At 35.8% G+C, this 19,512-nt stretch overlaps 1 protein-coding gene across 1 annotated transcript in view; it reads left to right on the top strand.

Annotated features, from left to right (window-relative positions):
- Positions 1-19,512, top strand: part of LOC107085073 (protocadherin-15-like) — a 298,610-nt gene that overhangs the window by 201,452 nt on the left and 77,646 nt on the right. The window contains exons 21-26 of the mRNA XM_015375218.1: positions 3,837-3,956; positions 4,166-4,351; positions 5,992-6,228; positions 12,583-12,699; positions 15,142-15,282; positions 17,084-17,196. Of these exons, the coding sequence (XP_015230704.1) occupies positions 3,837-3,956; positions 4,166-4,351; positions 5,992-6,228; positions 12,583-12,699; positions 15,142-15,282; positions 17,084-17,196 (914 nt within the window). The remainder of the gene's footprint in view (positions 1-3,836; positions 3,957-4,165; positions 4,352-5,991; positions 6,229-12,582; positions 12,700-15,141; positions 15,283-17,083; positions 17,197-19,512) is intronic.

The following is a 19,512-nucleotide window of genomic DNA, read 5'->3' as shown; positions in this document are numbered from 1 at the left end:
GTCCTTAAAGACACATATTCATGTACGTACTGTATGTATATACTGTTCTTTAGTTAAAAGCAAGTAAGGCAATTATTTTTTAACTCTTGAAATACTTGGTGTGACTAAAGCCTGAAGTAGCCATGCACACAAAACCACACTAGACCATGTTAATGTGTCCTTTCCTGTGGTCCTATCCATTTAAATGCTGCCAGAGTGCTGATTGCACAGGATGAACATTCAACGAGGGGGAGAGGAACACGGGCTAGCAATTTGTCACTTTCTCCCCACCTTATTTTACAAGTTGAAAAGTGCTATGTTCAGAGGAAATCTTGGTTTGACTGCAGAATAGATACAGAAGGATAGTCTGATTGTAGGAGTGCAACAAAAGGGAAAGGACATTTTGCCATGCCCTTTTTTTATCATGTTAAAATTGAAAGTACTGCCTCATTAACTTTTTGCAAATTTAGCTTTTGCTGTGAAATAACTCCTGATCCTCTAGGAAAAAAGGGAAATAATCAGGATAGAGAGGAGGAAAGATATTTTATAGAGCACTGGTTTTAAAGTTTTGTCTGACTAAAGCCAAAACACTATGTGTTTGCAGGGGGATGCATTATAAAGCTGGTACAAGTAATACACAGTTGTGATATCAACTTGTTAAGTGTGTAAACTTTATCAGTCAGGTCACAAAATATTGATCTCTGATTGCAGATGTTTATTTATATGTGGCAGTAAAACTATTAAACAAAATTTTATTCATTCAAAAAGAGCGAACCTCATTTAATATAAAATGAAGAACAAGAAGATAGAAAATAAGACCTAAAGTATAATATATATGAGATGTAGTAAAACCTGCATCATTTTGGATAATATAGTATTTTCTTGGCTAACATGTTTTTATTTGCATTTTTCCAGGTGGACAGTAAAATAAAGTTTGAATAGGAAGTTGTAAAGCCGTAACTGTATCCTTATTACCCATTTGAATAAAATGAATAATCTAAGGGATACGAATAAAACACATTTTATTGGTTGCATGCATTTGCCCGCTCCTCCAGGCTAGGTCAGTTGAGCGGGTGTGTTCTGCATTACTAAACAGAAGCAGAATCTATGGGCACATAATGATCCCTCTCCTCTAAGCACCCACCAGCCTATCTACAATAAGACCTCTACCAGCTGCATCCTGCCTTTTTTCTTTTAGGAAGTAAATATTTAATTAGTTTTTCTTGTCTACATTAACCTTACGAGACACATAAAAAAAGCTCCATATGCAAAGTAGGCTTATCACTGAATGGCAGACTTTAGAGATTGGGGTCAAAACAGTAAAGGTAGTACTGCAAATGTCAACGGATGTTTTTCTATCACAGTAGCTTGGATATACAACAGGTTTTAACTGGCAATCGTTGAGATCATATGTTTATAAACGCTCATTATATTTCATATTGAACATATATCTAAAGGATGTACCTGCAGTACCTCCTTTTCTCAAGGAGGATTGATTCTAGACAACAAACTTGTTGAACTTGAACCAACTTTAACAAGAATTGACTGCAAACTGTGGTTTATTGTGCCTTACCTATAATTAATATGTGTAGGGTACACTTTACACTAAGAAGGGACAAGATTTTCACTAATTGGCCATGTTGAACCAAAGTTGGAATTGGTTATGGTGAGGACTTGAACACAAGTGCACCTATTCAACAGTCAGACAGTAGTTATCATTCTGCTTAGAAAGTCTTCCGCTGCCAGAGTTGCATCATAGCACAGTGCATCAAATTTGAGGAATATTTTAAAATAATTTTAAGTCACCCAAAACCATGAGCTAAATGGAAAAATAATGGGAAATGGTCAAACAGGCTAACATTAGAATTTCAGAATACCTTAGAATTTTATTTTGATTTGCTGATATTTAGTGGCTGATAGGATTACATCCAGCTCTGATTTTATAGTTTCAAGATTAATTTAGAATAAAACAAGATAGACAAGAAGTATGCAAAATAATTAAATTTCAGAGCCCTGAGAAGCAATTTTAGTGTCAACAAAATGATCTGGGCAATGAGACAGGAAAATGTGTTTAGTTAATTCTCAATTTATGCTACTTTTGCCTGATGTGGCAAACCTGCATCATTTTAGACATGATTTTGGTGTTTTGTACCACAATGTCTAATACATTTATTACATAGAAAATACTAAAATTGTTAATTAGTCAGTGAAGAGTACAACATTCAGCCTTTCTTGGCAGAATTAAAACTTAAAAAGCTCAAAATCGGACACCACTGCCCATCATTTTACCTCTTGTCATATAATTCCTTTTTTTTTTTCCTTTTTTTTTTACTTTTATTGTCATTACATTGTCACAGGAACAGAGCAATGAAATTAAGTCCCTGCATTTAACCCATCCACTTGGGGAGCAGTGAGCTGTCATTGTGTGGTGCACGGGGAGCAGTGTGGGGTTGGCAAGAGCAGCAAGAGCAAGACCCTTAACTGCCACTGAGCAAGGGTCTTGCAGGGGTCTGAGTCTTGCTCAGAGACCCAGAGTGGCAGTCTGTGGAAGTGGGACTTGAGCTCAGAAAGTCTGGATTCCAAGCACAATGCCCTAACCACTAGGCCACCACTCCCCTATAACGTGTCTGTACACTTCTGACCAAAACTGTACAAGTTTGAATATTTACATGGATGAGCTGGGGAAAAAAACTTGAAATAAAATAACCAGAGCATTTTAAATCCTTAATAAGGTTTATCCTATAACTAATTTTAAGTTGAAATTGAAAGTAAAAGAGAAAAAAAAAAACTTTTAAAGTACGAACTGGAGCTAACGCAAGTTTTACCAAGATCTTACGCTTTAAATAGCATTTTAAAGGCAGCAGCACATTCTGTTATCACTTTGAAAGGCTACCTAGCACATATTTACAAAACTTTAAACCCTCTGACTCCTCAAACCTAATTTTAACAATTAGCAGCAGCTTGAGTCTCATTATATCAGCTGTGCAACACTCTGAAGATCTAAATAATTAACTCCCACTAAGAGCGAAGGCAACAATAAATAAAAGTTAGAAGAATTTGAGATAGCTGTTTTCTAGCTTTATAATGTAATAAACAGAAGACAAATGAAAGTCAAGACAGGTTTGATGAAGTTCTAGTTACTGAAGTTAATTGCAGCAAGGATGTGATTGACCTCACAGAAGTTGGATATTTTCTTATTGTAAAGCAACATATTACTAATTGTGTCAACTTCATCAAAGGGAAACCTTTTTGGGATCATTATCAGGAAGAAAACATTTATCTTATGTCTCTATGTTTGTAAAACATGGTAAAAGATCTCATTAAAATAGCAGCTGGAACTCAGTTCAATGAGGCTTTGGGTTTGTTTTGCAGTCTATTTTAAAAAAATTGCAAGGGAAAAATCTTGGGAGTGCCCTAGTGTTTAGGGCGTAGAGCTTAGAATCCTGAGGTTGTGAGTTTGAAATCCATTCCCACAGACTAACACTCTGGCTCAACCTTAACCCCAGATTACTCCCCGGGTGCTGCGCAGTGGCAGCCCATGGCTCCACAAGGGGATGGGTTAACTGCAGCGAGTTAATTTTATTGCTCCGTACTTGTGACAGTGTAATGACAATAAAAAGCTGAATTTAATGGAATCTCAACAGATTTTTTTTCTTTTCAGTTATAAAATCGTTTCGTACTAACATTCGGACTTTTAAACTAAGCTTAGAAAATTGGATTGATGTAATTAAGAACACATCTTTTATCTTGATCAAGTAAAAGAGCATTCAAAGTTGCTATTTTCTTCTGTTACTAACTTCTTTCTTTTTGTTTTCTTTGCAACTTTTTGTTTCTTTTTTTCCTGTAACTTGCTTTAGGCAACAGATCCAGATCTGGGAGCAAGTGGCCAAGTCCACTATAGGCTTGTGAACCACCAGACGCTGTTTTCCATTAATGCCACTGGAGCCATCAGGACTGCAGCACCTCTGGACAGAGAGGTCAGAGGCTGTCACAGATTTATTGAAATAATTTATTCAACATAATTGGTGGCAAATATGTAATTAGCAAAGTTAAGTATCTGCATTTCATTTTCTATTTTTATTTATTTGATTTATACAGGATAAATCTCATCCAGAAATAATTGAAATGATTTTCAAGATACTACCCTGTTCTATATTTTTTTCCTTATGACTCTCTTACCATGAAGGTGAAAGGCCACTATATCCTGATTGTTGAAGCATCAGATGGTGCAGTGGACCCTCGGCGATCCAGACTTACCCTCTCTGTGACCGTTTTGGATGTGGATGACAACAGCCCAATATTCTCTCAACAGTCTTATAATGTCAATCTACCTGAAAATAGCCCAAAGGACACTGTCATATTACAATTAAAGGTGAGTCTTTGGCTAAGCTTGGAAATTCCATCGTTTATGTAAAGTTCACCTCAATGAATAAGAATAGAAGATATTATTTATTATCATATAATTCAAATGGTAAAACATATATGAATGATATGAAAACAAAAAGGCATATACTTTTAAGAACAGTTAATTGCTGGGCTACGCAATCTGTCTGAAGGAGTACATGGTTTCAGGAGATAAATTAATTATTTTGCACCTATAAGTTTAATACAACAGTATATTTTCACACTCGTGGTAGCAATAAGACGGACTCTACAACCAACACAAGTGGCTCTGGTAGTGCAGGTCATCCAGAATGCCATGTCAATGTGAGCTGTGGCAAAAATATTTCTGTGTCTGTCAGAGTCTGGAGGCGCTACAGACAGGCCAGTACAGCAGAAGTATAGGAGTCCGTAGGAGGGCAACAACCCAGCAACAGAACCTTCTTAGGCATTTCCTAGGAGGCCAAACAGCCCTCCATGTTCTCATCAGTGGTAGCATGACTGCCATTAGGTACCGAGATAATATCCTCAGACCCCTTGTGAAACCATATGCTGGTGCTTTTGACCATGGGTTCCTCCTAATTCAGGACAATACAAGATCTCATGTGGCTGGAGTGTGTCAGCAGTTTCTGCAAGATGAAGGCAATGAAGCTATGCAGTGTCCCATGCCCGTTCCCCTAACCTCAATCCAAATGAGCATATCTGAGATATCATGCCTCATCCGATCCACCCATGTCACATTGTACCATAGACTGTCCCGCAGTTAGCTGATTGTTTAAGTTCAGGTGTGGGAGGAAATCCCTCAGTAGACCATCCACCACCTCATCAGAAGTATGCCCAGGAGTTGTAGAAATGTTATACAGGAACGTGGAGGTTTGATTTCCATTGAGAATTTCTGTGTGATTTTGTTGTCAGCACATTTAACTTTTTACAGTACAAAGTATTCAATGAGAATACTCCATTCATTCAGATCTAGGATGTGTTATTTGTGTGTTCCCTTTACTTTTTTGAGGAGGGTATAAAGCAGCATACTTTGTAGAAGCAATATTTCATCTTGAAATAGGCTTGTTATACATTTTCTAAATATATCATTTGGTTCAATTTTTTACTGCTGTTTTACTTCCACTTAAAACAGTCCAAAACAAACATTTATTGCTGCTTGATATAAAAAAATAAAGCGACTGAAGATTAATGTTCTGACTCACTCCAAACCCTCCAAGTCATAAATCTATTCCAAAGAACTCATAATATTGTTACTTAGAGTCACTCACCTAAATTTTCTTTGAGATCACCAAAGTGCTTACATTTCATATTCCAGGTAGCACTGGAAATGTCATAAAGTCAAAATTATTGCAAGAGTTGTTGAGGGATAGAAAATTGAAAAGGGCAGGATTCCCTAAAGCAGACCCATTTAAATACCTGCAAAGCAGAAAAAATAAAAAAGAAATATGACATGGAACATCGGTGGATAACCAGAACATTAAAGGTTACTGCCACAGGCGCTTTGAATAGTCCACCTCAACACAGAGCTCAATGAAAGCACTGTTTTGAAATCTTTCTTGCCAAAACATAAAAAACATTTACACCACACAACAGTGATTAAACCTTTTTTATTGTATTATTTTTTTCAAGGCAACAGATGCTGACCTCATCTCAAACATCACATATCGAATCAGAGCCGAAAGCCTGGATCCAGATGTAAAACGACTTTTTCACATTGACCCTGTGACGGGGGAGCTGTCTGTTCTCAACGTTCTGGATTTTGAAGCTCTGGCCGCTTCGGAACCATCATACACTTTCACCATAGAGGCTGTCGATGTGGAGGGAACCATGCCTCCTGGGCTTGCCCTGGTTACTGTTAGAATATTGGTGAGTGTGTAAGTGTGTGTGTGTGAGTGTTTGGTTGGGGTTTCTAGTTTGGTTTTTCTGAAGCACAAAAAAAGCACAAAAGAGCAAGTAAGTTCTAAAAGATTAGACAAAAGAAAGTTTAAATGTAAAGTAGAATTTACAAAGCCTAAATATTTAGAGCCCTTATACTAGTTTGCATTTGGTCATTCTTCAACATCAAACATCTTGATATATCTATGGTATTTTACCTTATTTCTCAAAATGTCATCCCTGTACATGCTAGAAAGACCTACAGTCAGGTCCAATCTATTTTCACACCGAAAAATTTTGTTTTCTTCTCTTCTTGCTGAAACATATTCAGTTGGACTAAGATGTTTGAGAGTGTATGACTTTCAGCTCTTGAAGATGGATAATTGGCTATTTTATGCCACTTTTAATTAGGCAGATAAAAGGCCTAAACAGGTTTTGAGGTATGCATTCGAAGGAATTTGTTTTGAAGAAAGCATGCGGGCAACAAAACACCCCATGCAGGTGAAAAAAAGCTACCAAAAGAGTAAAAAACAACATCTAAGAAATTACAGTACAGTACTACAATCTTAGGAGTGTCATCTTGGTTCATCTTGATCAAGAGGGGAACACATATACTTCATTTTTGCATTGACACATTGGTGCAAAAATGCCTGGACTCCCACAGAAAACCATAGTGGTGGATGACAGCAGAATAAGGTCTTTGGTAAAGGGTAGAGGTGCATGATATATCGGCATTAGACATCAGTATTGACGAATGTTAGTCATTTTGAAAGTTATTGGTATCGGTCCAATAAACTGGGCTCATATATTTCCATCTAGTTTTTTTTCAGCAGGGGGAGGGGAGCATATTAGTTATGTGGTGCTTGTTTTTGTCACAGGGGAAGTGATGGCGATGTGGCAAAGAATTACGGGTGTTTATCTGAACCAGAGAGAACGTGTCTGCATTTTGTTTTTTTCATGGTGTCAAAATCGTATGGATGTATTTAGTAAACAGAATCAGTAAATATCACTTATTGGCTGTTAGAGCAATATTATCGAGAATTAATATCAGCACAAATGTTCATAAACTTAACTCTATTAAAGATAATTTCCATCACAACAGCCATCTGTCAATATCCAGATCTGCTATACAGAGAAGACTGGATAAAAGTAAATAAAGAGGGTTCACCATACGGCACAGGCCAGTGCTCCTCTTCAGCACAATTAACACTAGTGGCACTGGCTCACTAGTGTTCATTGATGATGGGACACAGAACAGAAGCAGCTGCATAAATTCTGAGGTATTCTTAGACATACTGTGAGGTGAAATCCAGCCAAATACAATCAAACAGACTGGTCAAAGTTTTCTAACACAGATTTACTATGAGGCAAAACATAAATCCAAAGCTACAATGTAGGTTATTAAGGCAAATAAGTGGACTATTTTTGCATTCTATACTAAAATGGGTATGCATTTAACTTGTACCACTACAACCGTTCTGGAATAATCAGGGGGAGATGGATGGATGTTTGCCTGTTTGTTTTAGCAAATGCACAGTAGAGCAGTCTGAATCTGACCAGATTACTTTTTAGTTTATTTAATTGTATTGAATGAATTGTGTATAATGAAAATGAAAAAAATGAAAATAATAAACCCTCAAGATTTAGATCAGTTGAGTAAAATGACTTAATCATTGAATAAAAATCAAGCAAAGAAAAATAATTTCTATTTACTTAAAGGAGAAGTTCGGTTTTTTACACTTTAAGCCCATTTTCTGTAGTGTCCAGGATGAAATCGAATGATCGACACCAAAAGTTTGACAATTGGTCCTGTCTCTGCTTTTTGGCTCATTTAGAATCACCCCCTGGCTGCTTTAGAATGGCTTTCATAGAGCATGTTCGATAATGTCCTTAAAACAACCTTAAACGTTCTTTTTTTAAAATATGCTACTCACCGTGTCGTCAGCGCTGTTCAATGACGTTCCAAAAAAAGTTTCGTGAAGAAAAAACGTTCCTGTAGTGTTTTATTTAGCATTTTGTAAATCCCATTGAGTTCTGTAGGAATAGTCAATATTCCGCTGCCACCGGAAACGGAAACGGGGCCTGTTTACACAGTTGTAGTCTTTTCGCTTCACTCTGTGTACTCCGACGTCGAGAATCAAGAATCCACCTTTCGTATTCCATTTTCAGAGTTTTTTAAAGTGTTTAACAGAGACGTTAGCACCTCGACGTCGGAGTACACAGAGTGAAGCGAAAAGACTACAACTGTGTAAACAGGCCCCGTTTCCGTTTCCGGTGGCAGCGGAATATTGACTATTCCTACAGAACTCAATGGGATTTACAAAATGCTAAATAAAACCCTACAGGAACGTTTTTTCTTTACGAAACTTTTTTTTGGAACGTCATTGAACAGCGCTGACGACCCGGTGAGTAGCATATTTAAAAAAAAGAACGTTTAAGGTTGTTTTAAGGACATTATCGGACATGCTCTATGCAAGCCATTCTAAAGCAGCCAGGGGGTGATTCTAAATGAGCCAAAAAGCAGAGACAGGAGCAATTGTCAAACTTTTGGTGTCGATCATTCGATTTCATCCTGGACACTACAGAAAATGGGCTTAAAGTGTAAAAAACCGAACTTCTCCTTTAAGCTTTGGAATTGGATACAATATGAGTTGAGTAACATTTACTAGGAAACTAGGAAAGTACATGTTTTGTTGATAAGAAAAATGTATTTGAGTTTGTTAACTCTGCTCATCTTAGTAAGTAAAATGCACTTAGATTTTATTGAGTAAAATTGAGGGTTTTTTTCTATGTTTAAAAAGTTACTATATCTAAGTAAATTGTACTTCTTTTTTTAATGTAATATTTCTGTTTCTGTTTTGTTTGCAACAAAAGGTATTCTGAAAAAATATTGATTAAGGGGTTTAGTATAAACTGCATACCAACTTTTGTTAGGTATATATTTTAGGTTAAGATAAAAACAAGCAGTGAATTTATTTTTCTTTAAATTTTTTTGACCAAATTCAAATAAATTCAAATATCTATGTCTTATTACCCGTAACACTTTTTCATAAAGCATTATTAAGAAAGTCCATTAATTTTATCTATATTGAGACAAAACAATGATAACGTTGGAAATCTTTCCATTAAAATAAGAGGGACAATCTAATCTCATTGGTTTCAGACAAACTCACTGTCATTTTCCATCCAGAGTCCAGTAAGGGCAAACTTTCATTTCATTTTAAAAATAAAAGTTCAGACCAATTAGTAAAAAAAAAAAAAAAGATCACAGGAAACCAGCAGATTTCATTTGATCTTGACTTCACTGCATTCCCCCATCCTGTAGAAACCACTGGGCAAAGTAGACACTGATCTGTTTTTCTAATTAGGGGTGGAGGCTGGTTCCAACAGACAGGAGTCCGATAACTGAACGCTCTGCTTCCTTTGCTGTTTTAAACACTCCTATGACTAAAAATAAGGAAAGTGAGCCGTTGGAACGATGGAAATCTTTTCTTTTAATTTGTTTCAGACTAAAATGTTCAGTTTTGGGTAAAGCTCCTACTGAGGCATTTTAGATTATTCTGTTAGTTTGATGGAAGGACACCTTGATGATAAGAAACTATTTTATGTGTTTTTAAAGTACATAATCTTGTCACATTCTAACATTCTTGCTACTTGTGCTGAAAACCAAAATAATGCCAGGAAGGGCAACATGATAAATGTTTTGTATATTTAATTAAATATACAAATAAAAATAAAGAAAAACCCTGAATGTTCGAATATACACTCGTATGTTTATATTATCTCTTACCCTTATCACGGCTGCACTTTAAAAAATGAAAAATGTCTGAGAGCTGTACTGAATGAAATTTTGTTTTGTATACACTGTACAAAATGATAAAGTCTGTGTCTAAGTCTAATTCCAAAGACGATAGTTCAAATTTCCCTCTGTAGAGGGAGTCCAGAGGATTTATAGCAGGGGTTTAGGATTGAAGCAAAGGAACCGTGCTTATTTTTATAAATTCTATCATTTTTTGATATTCACTGATTGCAAAATGTGTGTTTTAGCTGTAGCCTTAAGAATATAAATATATCAAATCCTTAAAAGCTTCAAACAACTTTGACTTTATCATATGGGCTTTTTAGAATATTCGAAAGACATTTTATTCTTAGTGGATGAAAATCTATTTTTTAATCAAGTTTAAGAAAATGTTTTCAGATACAAATATTCTATGTAATTCTCAGTGAGTGATGTTTTACAGAAAAGTTTATTTTTTTTGATACTGAGGGAAAGAAGGTCATGTATTCTTTTATACAACATTTATAAACAAATAGTTTTATCTATATAGTAGATAGAATTGCTATTTGAATTGAACGCTTTGGGACTTTAGAATAAGGACATATTCATCATAAACACGATTTCCTATTTGCTGCTGCTCACCTGTAAGGGCAATTAAACAAAAACACAGCAAAGAGGATGAATTACAGTTTATTTGCATATCAAGGGTCTGAGTTCATAAGATTTCCTTTAGCACAATCCCAGTGTAAGACCATAGCAAATGTTTCAGCTGCTTTTCAAGGGTTTTTTTTTTTTTTTATCAAATTATACATATTTTTTATGAAGGACAACCACATTACAGTAAAGTGTATTACAATTTCTTAACAGAAATGAAGTAAAGAACATAGATAGCTTTAACCTTTCCTATGTTGAAAATGTGCTTTTAGCAAGTCGGTACTCAGAAATAAAAATCACAAAATGCTTCACAACAATAAAAGAAGAGATACAAGCAACTTGCTAAGGAAAAGCTAGTCTAGCTAAATACATCTTAAGATTTTTAAAAAGAGCAAGTAGTTCCAGAGCCTTGGAGCCTTTGTGAGGATCACCAGAAGCATCTGGTTTGATGATCTGAGGCTAAAAGGAAGACAGTAGCTGCAATCAGTCCAAATATATTTTTAGTGTCTTAAACTTGGGAAATCAGGCCATGTGGAATCCGCTCGGAGAAGTGTGGATGCTAAAATGCTGTAATTTAGCAGCATGGATGGTCAGCATAGCTTTATAATATATATATCTTAAAGAACTGCTACAGTCAAAGTAAGAAAGTTGAGCTACTGTTGATAAAAGTAAAATCCCTTTTCCAGTGAAGATCTTCATATCTCCACTCTCCAACTCAAAATGCTGACTTTTTGGGCACATCGCGCATTAAATTTCTGTTTAACCTCACAGTACAAAGATAATACACTATAATCCTGAGTATCATGACTGAGTTAGAACATGACATAAAGATCTATTGGTCAACCAAAACTAATAAAGAATATAAATTCATTTTAAATTAAGTACATTTCTGTAGTCAAATGTGCAGAGCGCATCAAAACCTCTTTTTTCAATAGTTTTTTCATTAATATATAAAAAGGTTACATTTCCAGCTAAATTAAGAGCATAGTTTAATTTTACAAAGTAACTTTGCAATTTTTAAGCGCATATTTGAGGACTAACAGTTTCCACCTGAGATAAAAGGTGTTTGAAAGATAGTAAATCTGCAGAGACTTAGACTAATTAGTGGGTCAAAAACATTGAGCACCTACTGAGCCGCCAGCGTACATATCTGTTGCTAATATACCGGTAATAGACACAGGTGGTCTTTCTCAGACTTCTCACTGCTGATTTACATTTGTTTGAACAGGTCTGAGTGACAATGCAGCACATTTGCAGTCAAAAGAAACTTCCTCGGAGGAAACTAGTGTCATACTTTCATATCTGTCTGCTTTAGCTCCAAGCTGTTCTTCCGTGTTTCATTTCTTGGAGGAGGCATGATGGTGCGTTCAGGGTGATGTGGAGTATTATTTTTTTGACTGATAAAGGCATGTTCTACTTTATGATTTATGTTTAATGAAAAATTGTTTTATTTTTCTAAATTCCATGATACTGCTTTAATTTTAGCAAATAATACTAAGAAAAAAAATAATTGAACTCTATTGATCTCACATTGGGCAAATTTGCGTCTTCATTTAACTCATGCCCTTTGGGAAGCAGTTGGGTTGCCATTGTGGGGCGGCCGGGGGGCAGTATGAGGTCAAGGGTCTTGCTTAGGGACCCAGAGTGGCAATCTGTGGGAGTGGGGCTTGAACTCAGAACCTCAGGATTTCAAGCTCTATGCCCTAACCACTGGGCCGCCACTCCCCAGCAAGTTTATGGTTTATCTACCATAGAGATCTAAAGGCAAACCAACACAGTTTAAAAAATAAACCTGTTAAAAAAGATTAAGCAGTTACACTTTATATCAATGCTATTTCTAATATTAACATCTGCAACTTTTCAGGCATAGTTTGCTGACATTCCCATTTTATTTTTCTTGGATCATTTTCTAGGACATGAATGATTTCTTTCCAGCATTCAGCCAGCCGGTGTACAGAGGCATGGTTGCACCTAATGCTGTCAAGGGAACCATTGTAACCACAGTGATGGCCAATGACTCTGACCCTGCGGTGAGTATTTGCAGCTGCTCATATTTAATCAAACCGTTTTCTTCCGCTTGCTCCTAAAATTGTGCATTGGAATGGAATATTATGTGATAATGATGGCCATCATCCGTCTGTGAGAGTGTGTTTTTAAATCTGTATTCGTTTCCCCTTTTGGGGCCTTGCTGTCTTTCTTTTGCTCAGCAATAGCTCGTATAACCTAACTCTAAGAACAAACCAATATTTTTCACTTGTGCTGATTTATTTTGCTTGTAAAATGGAGACCAGCTTATTGAGGAGTGTCATGTTTAAGTGACCTGAAATTTGTTCCACAGCTTTAAAATATGACACAGATAGTTATAGGGGTAAAGCTTCGTTCATTTTCACACATATTTCTTTAAATGCAGATCTAAATTGTGCAAGCTGTGTGAAAAATGACCTTAATTTTATAAAATATAAATACATATACAGTATAAGCCACTTGGTGAGCTTTTAAATTCACCTGCCGAATAAATATTTATGAAAAAAAGGCCAGACGCAAACACAAAAGATCCTCACTTTGCATTACTGCTCAAGAGGTTGTGAACTTATTTTTTTATTTTCAAATCTGCAAGCAAAATCTTTCTCTGCGATGTTTTGCCATAAGCCTCTTTAAAAGCTTCACTTCCTTTGAATTATGTGCTTGCTGTCCTCTTTCATCATCTGAATTGATTCAGAGTGCAGGTAGAAGCATCAAAGTAGATTCTCTTGAGCCAAAAAACATCATTATACTCTCCAGGTTTTATGCTTTAAAAGTTACCCCCAAGGTTTATACTAGGTACTAAATAGCATTTTTTCAGACTCATATATCTATATTTCTGGTTATAAATGTTGTTTATTCCCTTCAGATTCAAATTTTACCTTAGAAGCATAAATGCTTTTAAGACTTTTTCATTGCTGGCTTCTGCTGACTCACTTTAAACTGTTTTTTTAGAAGAAATGTTTAATGAACATGTTTTTCAAGTAGCTTCGCAATACTGTTCATAACAGTACTATTTCTATTAAATCTACTTTCTTTCACAGAAAATGATAAATAGGAAAAAGAAATTTATATTTATGATTGTTTGGAATGTAAACTTTCCATATGCTCTCACTTTAAGTGTCTGTTATCTGCATATTTTTTCCTAAGTCTTTTGATGATAAAATTGTTTTCCCTGAATCTGTGGGTATCATTGAATAACCTTTAATTCCTCTTAATATTCACCAACACAGTAATGTTGTTAATCAAAAAGCTTAACCAGACCAATATATCTTTATTTATTTTATTTACAGTCATTGCAGTGATGCTGTTTTATGTTTTGTGTTCTATCCTCCCCATCTTAGTCAGAGGTTTAAATCAAAGTACCGACTGAACACCTTTACTTTAGTAATATTATACGTTTACAGGTTTAAAAAAAAGTAAAATTTAGTTTTTGCCTCAATTTATATATTTTTAAAAGCTCTCTTCTTATAAGGATGCCACTTATTTATGCATTTTTTAAATTAAACATTTTTTTCTAAAGTTTTAAAGCATAATTTCTTTTTTTAAACATCTTTACTAGAAGGTGTGGAGGGTGCCTGTTTGTGATGAGCTGGTTGCATTCCCACCTGACACATTTGATCTAATGCGATATTTAGAGTCAGTGGTGTATTTGGGTTCAAATGAGAGCAATCTCAATAGACGAACTCAGAAAAAGTATCTCACATTTGCATACAGAAAAAAAAGAAAAAAGATTGGTCAGAAATTGAGAAATTCTCTGTAATTTGAATCTAAATGTTGCCTTCCAAATGATACTCAACTAAACATCTGATTGGTAAAGATAACAAAACAGAGTTAAATACATTTGTTCCAGTTCCATATAATCACATTAAATTCATTCATTTAATTTATTTTCTAAGTTTCAATTTTCAAGCAATTGAAAATTACCCCCAAAATGTCTGCACACTTCTTTGCACTGTCTGACAAAGTAAATAATAGCAGACTGCATGTGATGCAATAACAGGGAGCTTATTAAATGCCACCCTTTGGGTTATTATCGTTGGTGTGTTTGGATTTGTGCACTACAGAGAAATTATTGTATAATTTTGTATAGTAAAACAATATCAGAAGAAATATAAAACATTCCTTTTTTTCCCCATTTTGTGTAAAATTACTCATTCTAATTGCTGCTTATTTGCAGCAAAACGTTAGAGGTTAATTTATGACTATTGAACCCCTGGTTTCCAGAATTGCATTTTCGCTTTATTTTCCATGATTAGTTTTTAAATTAGAAGATTGCGTGACATTTAGCTCTACTGTTAAAGCCATTTCACTTTTAATGCTAGTTCATGCTTCCATAATTAATTCTTTTTTTTAATAAAAACATAAAAGGCTGCTCATCCTCTACTGCAAAATCTATCTAGATTTTAAACTAAAAAGATAATGTGGGCTCTGGTTTTCTGTTTTTGTAGAATACCCCAGCAGGTCTAGTTCGCTACAGGGTGGACCAGGACGCATATCCGTACTCTGCCAGTATTTTTGATGTAGATGAAGAAAAAGGTCATGTGGTTACAAGAGTGAATCTAAACGAGGAACCCAACTTAAAGTTCAGAGTAAGTATATTCACTGTTACTTTAGTAACAAATAGTTTGAACATCTGTAGATATTAGAACTGAGGTTTCGAGAAGAGAAATATGCACATAAAGCCCTAGTACAGAAACAATTGGTATTCTAGTTGGGATTTTTTTTTTTGCCTTATGTTATCATTATATTTTTCCAGATTCATATTTTGTTTAAGAGCGGAAAACAAAGGCTATATGTGTAAAGTATAAATCTCAAAACTTCTGACCTAGGCCAATCCTAGAGGAGCTGCAGAGATCTAGGTGGTAGACTTTATGTTCCTGTGCTTCACATGGCCTTTATTGTAGGTTGGCAAAACTTTTACTCATGGAAATCAAGCAATTTGAAGCTTTCTTGCAGATCTTTATCTTTGTAAAAAAAAAAAAAAAAAAAAAAAAAAAAAACCTAGTAAACGTGAAAGAAGCTGTTCCTTTTCCCACTTAAAAAAACATGTGACGATGAAAACGTACTTCCATTGAAAACATTGCAACTGCAGTATCATATGGTAGTGAAAAAAAGTATGATGTGGGAAACCTTTCTAAAAAAGCGAAAAATTAGATAAATGCTGACTATTGGTGCCTGTTAAAGGTTTGAGAGAGTCACAGTCCACACGACAATGACGCTAAGTATTTCCACATTAAAGTTATCCAGTATTTTATGCTGGTCTAGGATTTAAATGACAAACTGTGGAGTAATAGTGCAATGAGTACTTTAGCTTTTATTGAGTGAGAGAAATTAAGCAGCAAATAGATAATAAAAAAGCCTTTTTGGGTCATGTCTTTTTAAATCCTGGTAATGGCTTAAAAGTTTGACATGACTTGCTTTTTGAAGATTAAAGCATGAAGGCTTTCTTTACTTCAGATATTATCACTAGACACTATGTTTAATATGTTTATGTCTTACTTTGCTTTGCACTCTGACATGCCCCTGAGTGTGGTGCAACATCAGACAAACTTTGATCATCACTTGCTAATTTTACCTACTTTTTCTGTCTATTACCGTACTTTATGGTATCTTATTTTAAACCACTCTTTTTAAAAACTCTGTAATCATGTAATCACTATAAGTATAGTGCAAGCTCTCTTTAAGCCGTGGTAAATGACCTCTAAAGATGCCACTAAGAGTAATAAATTTAACCGTACCTGCTCCTGTTAAGTCAAACTTAATGTTTAACATCATGTTTGTGTTTTGGATAACAACAAAAAAATAAAACATAAAGAGCTGTGGCTAAATCTCAATGACTTCTCTAAAGGTGATAGCTTTGGGTTTCTGTAAACACATCTGCAGCATGCAAGAGAGAACTATAAATAGAAATCAGCTTAAATCAACTGGGACCAAGAAAAACATCTAACCCCAAATCGTTGTGCATCGTTTCTTAAATGCTAATGATCTAAGAACACTGTATACTAATAGAAAAACACATTTTGAAAGTCATTGAGTTCTGACTGGATCAAGTACTGATAGACTTCATATTGATTTCTCTAAGAGTTTGCCCTTCTCCTTTGGGTCTTGTTAACATTAGCTACCACCAATTAAATTAAGACTAAGCACACAGAAAAACAGATATGACAGAGGGAAACATACACATAGGGATCTGCAATTAAAAAAATTAATTACTGTTAAGATTTAGACAGTAAAACGCCACCATCTTTCCGGTCCTTACAGCTTTTTGCCTCTCCTGGTTTATGCAAATCCTAAATTATAGTGAATTGCTAATGTATGTGTAAACAGGATCAGCAGCAGTAGCAAGTACCCATGTATTATATGGAAATAACACCCTCTGTTTTCCAACAGCTGGTGGTTGTAGCCTATGATCATGGTGAGCCTGTGAAAGAGAGTACGACTCTGGTCGAAATCACAGTCCTTCAGCCATCTGTTATTCCTGTGTTTACTCAAGAAGAATACAGGTATGCTTTAACACACACAAACACACATCAAGTGTGTGTTTTTTTCTGCATCTAAATGATTTATGCAGGAGCTATTGAGTTCTATAAGAGTGTCCGTGGAAAGAGGACCTAAATCTCGATTACACAAACCACAAAACAGGCTTGACTCAGAGGCAACCGGGCTTTTGCTCAGCACCAATCCACATCATGCAATGTGTGTAGGGCACCAAGTGTCCTTGGGGTACCAAAAAAGAAAAACAATTGAATGAGTTGTTGAATGAGAAGCAGCCTGGTAACATGGACATAAAAAAAAATAAAAAAATTCAACTAGGGCTCTAAAAGTAAAGTAAACAAAGGGTAGTCTATTTTTAACAATATAAGAGCACATCGCAAGTTTCAGAGTTTTTACATAGGTTGGGTCCTCTGAAATGATATTAGTGTTGTGCACATGTATGTTAGAAGAAAAGTTATAGATACTGCCACTGCAACAAACTGGTCTTTTCTATAGAGGCTTAATGTATCTGGGTAAGAAAGTTCTAAATATTGAAGTTATTTTGAAAAGGACATCTTATATTTTTAGCCAGAACATGGCTAATCCCAGGGTATATCTGAACTATCCTCTTGTTCATAGCTTCCATAGAATGTACTCTCATATTGCAGTTGCTAATCAAACTGAAGTTTTTGTGGCACTAGACAATGTTTTTTTTTAACTCTAGTTTGAGTCTGTTATGGGATTTAAGGTGCACCTGTTGCTGTTATCCATCTACCATTGTACCAATTCTGTCAATGGCAGTTACCCGACCAAGTACCCAGAGCCTGCAAATTCAAGTTTGGTGGGTGTGGCTTTAAATGGAGCATTTACAGGAGAGGGAAGAGGGGGTGATGCTAAGTGGAGCCATCATCTGCAAATTTTGCCAGCTCCAAAATTGCCAACTATAGCTTTAAGTCCTGTTTACTATGAAACACTAAAAAGATCTAGTTCTACCAACTACTGGTTGAAGTTGTCGGGTTAGTAGAGTTAAATTGGGTTCAATTTGATCTGAGAAGTACAGCTGGTTTGTAAAGTACTCAGAGGTTTGTAAGAGCACATTCTGTAAAAAAGCTTTGGAGAAGTTTAAGCCACGGTTGGTTAAAAAACAATTTCAAATACTGGAAAATCCACCAAAAGAGAATCCCTCTGATCAGGAGATGGAAGGAAGGAAGAACTGCAGACAAATTTCGCAGCTCAGATGGATAGTGGGTGAACAGGACAGTTATTAATGGGACACTCCACAAATTTGGCCTTTATGGAAGAGCGGTTGGAACTTCCAGGAGGTATACTGGTGACATCATGGTGTATGCGAGATATTCTTCAATACAAAAGCATGTTGTTCAGTGTCTTTGATGAGGTAATGAAAAAATGGATGGAGCTAAAAATTAGACTATCATGAAAGAGAACCTATTTATGGCTTCAAAACACTTGAAATTCTGAATTTGAATGGCAACATAAAAAAAAAAAATCTAAATGCAATGAGAGCGAGCAATAGCCTAGATTTAAAAAGTCATATGTTAGAGTGGCCAAAAGTCTAGACTGGAAATGTTTTAGTCCAATCTGAATGTGCTTCTGCAAAATAATTGGGGAAAAAAAATCTAATCTTAAAATGTGCAATTCTGGTAATGGTTTGAGCTTAAAGATTAAACAACGTAAAGCCAGAGGAGCTGTGATAGGTGTTAAAATATGTACACCGTGCCAGTAAGTGGTGCATTCACTCACTTCCAAAGAAGTAGAAAGGGTGAAGAACTGCATGGTGTAAAAAACAAACATAGGATGACTGACAAAGGTGTTTGTGTTGAGTGACAATATAGGAGCAGAATGCATTGAAGTAAAATGCACACTAATTTGAGTACGTTCTGAAAACTAGATTGGTCTAAATACAAATGCACACCACACTTGTAGGGGTTTTATCTTTAAAAACTGTCTACAATCCGTCATAAAAGGTGGACAGATGGACACAGTATTCAAGGAGAGACAGTCAGTAGGAAAGTTCAAAACGTTTATTAAACAAAACAAAGCGGAGCTGTGGCTTGCGGACACTGCAGGATGGGGAGCGGGGCACCACTCAATCACAGACACTCTGCAGGAAAAACACAGGTAAGTGACCACGATCATCTGACAGAAGATGATTATCTGAGTTGGCCACTTACCTGGTTTAATAGTCCAGTCCTAGAATGTCCCCAAGTGCTGCAGTTCCAGAGGACATACTGGAAGCCGATCCTGATCAGGGATACAGAACAGGCAGGAACAGAAACAGGTGGCAGGATCCAGACTTCCAGGCATCCACAGGCTCCCAGGAGGGT

Source organism: Cyprinodon variegatus, unplaced genomic scaffold (assembly GCF_000732505.1).
Source record: "Cyprinodon variegatus isolate N-32 unplaced genomic scaffold, C_variegatus-1.0 Scaffold115, whole genome shotgun sequence".
NCBI lineage: Eukaryota > Metazoa > Chordata > Actinopteri > Cyprinodontiformes > Cyprinodontidae > Cyprinodon > Cyprinodon variegatus.
Note: the sequence above shows the minus strand (reverse complement) of the source record. Positions and strands in the feature narration are given on the sequence as shown.